The 3,511-nt window shown below is 37.8% G+C and overlaps 1 protein-coding gene across 1 annotated transcript; it reads right to left on the reverse strand.

The window, feature by feature from the left end:
* Positions 1–383: 383 nt before the first annotated feature.
* LOC108009520 (calponin homology domain-containing protein DDB_G0272472) lies at positions 384–3,210 on the reverse strand. The gene is made up of 3 exons (XM_017073949.4): positions 1,365–3,210; positions 1,170–1,266; positions 384–878 (listed from the first exon to the last, which is right to left on the reverse strand). The coding sequence occupies exons 1-3, from the start codon at positions 3,096–3,098 to the stop codon at positions 418–420; spliced, it is 2,292 nt and encodes a 763-aa protein (XP_016929438.3). The 5' UTR covers positions 3,099–3,210; the 3' UTR covers positions 384–417.
* Positions 3,211–3,511: the final 301 nt, after the last annotated feature.

Below are 3,511 nucleotides of genomic sequence, written 5' to 3' on the forward strand. Positions count from 1 at the left end.
TTTTAGAAACATGAAAGTATTACCTAATATAATTTGAAATATATTTTATTAAATCTAAAGATTCAAGCAAAAGTTCTTCTAAGTAGAACTTTTGGTATGACAGATTTAATATGTCCCCCCTATGTGTGGTTTTTGGAGTTTACTATAAGGAAAAGGCGGAGAGGTAAGAAAGATCCTGTGAACCTGTCTCTGACAGCTACTGGAAGTGAAATTCTCTGAAAGTTAAAACCGCCGCCAGCTTGAAAATACATTTTGTCATGCGTATATATATATGATAATGTATAAACCTTGGAAATCTATTTAGTTAGTCAGTTAAGATTGGAAATAAAATAAGAGTTTTATATTTATACTAAGAATAATTGAAAAGGTTGTTTTTACCTAAAAATTGACTTCTGAAAACATTCCTTATCGATATTGTTATCTTTGTATTTTGCTAATCTTACGACTGCTTAGCCTTAGGGAGCCGGAAGCAAAGCTCAATTTCTTCCTGAGCGCCAGAGTCAAACGGTCGATATGGGTGTCCACCTCTAAGATCCTCCTTTCCAGACGTTTGTGTTCTATGCGGAGCTTTCTGACCACCACTCGCTTGGATTCCAGGTGCTCCACGGTTGCATCGTAGTCCCGCAACAAATCCGGATATTGCATCAGACATCCGTTTTTTCTAAGCTTTGAAGCCTGCTTCTTGAGCTGCTCGTGCTGCACCATTCCCTTGTGGAGGCGGTCCCGGAGGTCCTTCTTCAGCTTCTCCTGCACTTTCAGCTTGGCCTTCATTTTTCGCAACTGCCCCTCGTTTATTTTCTTTTTGTTCATCAAATGGGCCATCGCATGGATTGCGTGAACTTTTCGCTCGCGTAACTGATACAGCTCTAGCTCCCTTTCTTTGGGAGTAAAAAAATATCAAGGATCAAGAAAAATTAATGGTTTATAAGACACTTAAAAAAGGGTTGCAAAAACTATACATTGATAGATTTTATCAAACTATTTTAAGAAACATAAGTCCCCAAAATATACAAGTATTAAAAAAGTCTACTAAAAATAAACTTAAATAATAAATATTTTATCATTGTGAAAAAAAACTATAACCTATTGATAATTTTAAAATAATTAAAGAAATTACATTTTTAGCTTTAAAGGAAATGGTTGAAATTTTTCCAAACTTAATGTATTACCTTTAAGTTTTTGTTCCAGCACGTTATTGCTGCTCTGATCGGAAATATATTCAAGAACGTGCATGCCATTACCAAGATTTTCCAGTTTTTCAGATTTCTAAAATGTAAGGGGTGAGTAAGCATGAGCAGTAATAAAAGTTAAGTACAATATTTAAGCAAGGAATATAAAATATATATATATAAATATATTCTCACATCTTTTAAGTCCTGCAATCGCTGCTGGATGAAGATCAATTCCTCTCGCATTTGAGACATTTCGTCGCGAACCACGTTCATTTCTCGAAAAAGATTATCAATAACCTCCTTAATGTGATCGTGACCTTCTTTGCAAAGAGTTGCCCTGACTATCGATTCGAATTGGGTGGTTTGCTCGGAAATCAGGTTGCGGGCTCCTTCCAACTCCAACGTTAAATCCTGAAATTGCTTTTGACATAACTGCTCGGTCTTTTGCATTTGCTCCAATCGATTGTCCAATTCCACCAGAGCAGACATCAGACGTTCGCGATTGATCGTATCGATTTGCTTGGGCTCGATGACGAACGAAAACTCCTTACGCCTTACATAATAATCCGTTGTAACCTTTTCCAGAACCCTATTTCTTTGCAATTCGGATTGATAGTCATTGGCCAAACCACGCAGTTCCTTCAGCAATTTTTCCTTGTCCAGCAGTCGCCCCAGTCGAACTGAAGTTATTTCCGCATGCCGCACTGTTTGGTTTATTAATCCAATGAGAAATATTTCTACAATCTCCCTGTTGATCGAAGTGACTTGTTCCCCACTTGACGATGATGAATCATTAAAGACCGTCAGTCTGGGACGGATGCTCAACAAAAAATCACTTATATCCTCTTCCGGTGGTTTTTCCGGAACTATTTTGCATTCGACTTCCGCATCGCTACCGGTCGAATCTTCGAGACTGATACCAGAACTACTTGATTTTACTTTCAGATTTTCGGTGAACTCATTTTCCACTTGAAGATCCTCTAAGCTATCCGACTTACTTGATCTGTAGGATCCTTCGTCCACGGTTGGCACAAACTTTCCATCCACATTGGGTATTTGTATGACCTCAACACTATCACTAGGCGACAGAGCGGTTATATCTGGTAGGCGACCAAATATTTTAAGAAAATTAAGTCTCTCAGCTGGTTTATCATCCTCCTGTTCTTGAATCCCATTTTCAAGTTCAGTAGTAGACTCTGTTTCGGTCTCAGAAATTGATAGAAGACTAGTAAGTGCTTTCATTGAATCCCATTCCGGCATTGTATTTAATTCTATCGAATCTGAATCTGACGATTCGGCGATTTCCACCTGTACTTTATCCATAACTGGGTTCTCTGCCTGCACTTCATCGGCTTTCTTTGGGCTCTCAGTTTTTAAAAGATGTACCCTATGGGGACCCCAAAAACCCGTCGTAATTATTGAAGACTTACTTTTGATAGTACTCCGTTTGCGCGTAGAGAATCTAGATATAATGGATACGTCCGATGTAAAAGTTTTCAAACTCTCACGATCCGCTGGAGAATCGGGAAGGAAACTCCTAGAGGATCGATCACGGAAATTGAATCTCTGACTCGATCTCCGTGACCCATCCTTAGAACTTTCCCTTGATTTCTCAGCCTTAACAATTGCCTTCGAAATAGCTGGCGATTCTACCTTTTTCTGGGGACTCTTTGCCCTCTTAAGGGGTTTTTTCTTATCAGGAGTGCCTGGGGTCCTTGAATTCTTAACAACCTTAGCTGTTTTTTTTTTGAGCAACTGTTTGGTGATTGTCTTCGGTACTAACGAGGTGCCATCAGTCCTTTTATTTAATAAAGTTTCGTTGGAAATCCCGACAGTCGAATCTATCCTGGATTTTGAGCCGGAATCTAAGGACTGTCCTCCACTAGGGGTTAACTGCGAGTATGAGGTTTTCTGAAGTATACTCATGTTGGTTTTAACCAAAGAAAAGCAACAACAACTCAAGAAAAACAAGAAACGACTACAAAATAAATAACTGGGGAAAAAAACTTAAAAGCAACAAAAATAAGTTTGATGTTTAAACAAAAGCAAGCTAAAATGAAATCATTTTTGTGAAATAACTTTTTTTTTAATATAATAGTTTCCTAACTAACACTTTATTGAATCAGAATGTTCTAACTAATTGGTTTTAATTGTTTAGGAAACTAAGTCCACTGTTTAGAATTTAATTTAGGATAACCAGGATTAGTAACTTTGCCTTCAAGCCCAGATAATACTCATGCTCTTAAGCTTTACCATTTTTTGCCAGTTAAAAACTCTACTTTTAACTTCTTTTTTTAACCTCAACACCATCCGTAGACAGTATGCCAAAAACCACCTTG

This window comes from Drosophila suzukii, chromosome 2L (genome assembly GCF_043229965.1).
Source record: "Drosophila suzukii chromosome 2L, CBGP_Dsuzu_IsoJpt1.0, whole genome shotgun sequence".
Lineage (NCBI taxonomy): Eukaryota > Metazoa > Arthropoda > Insecta > Diptera > Drosophilidae > Drosophila > Drosophila suzukii.

What these genes read in the sequence shown, in the direction of transcription:
- LOC108009520 (XM_017073949.4), bottom strand. Translation starts at nt 3,098, where the DNA reads ATGAGTATACTTCAGAAAACCTCATACTCGCAGTTAACCCCTAGTGGA. An exon ending in GATTGCAGGACTTAAAAGAT is followed by an intron (nt 1,267 to 1,364) that starts GTGAGAATATAT and finishes CTTACATTTTAG; the next exon opens with AAATCTGAAAAACTGGAAAA. An exon ending in GCTGGAACAAAAACTTAAAG is followed by an intron (nt 879 to 1,169) that starts GTAATACATTAA and finishes TTACTCCCAAAG; the next exon opens with AAAGGGAGCTAGAGCTGTAT.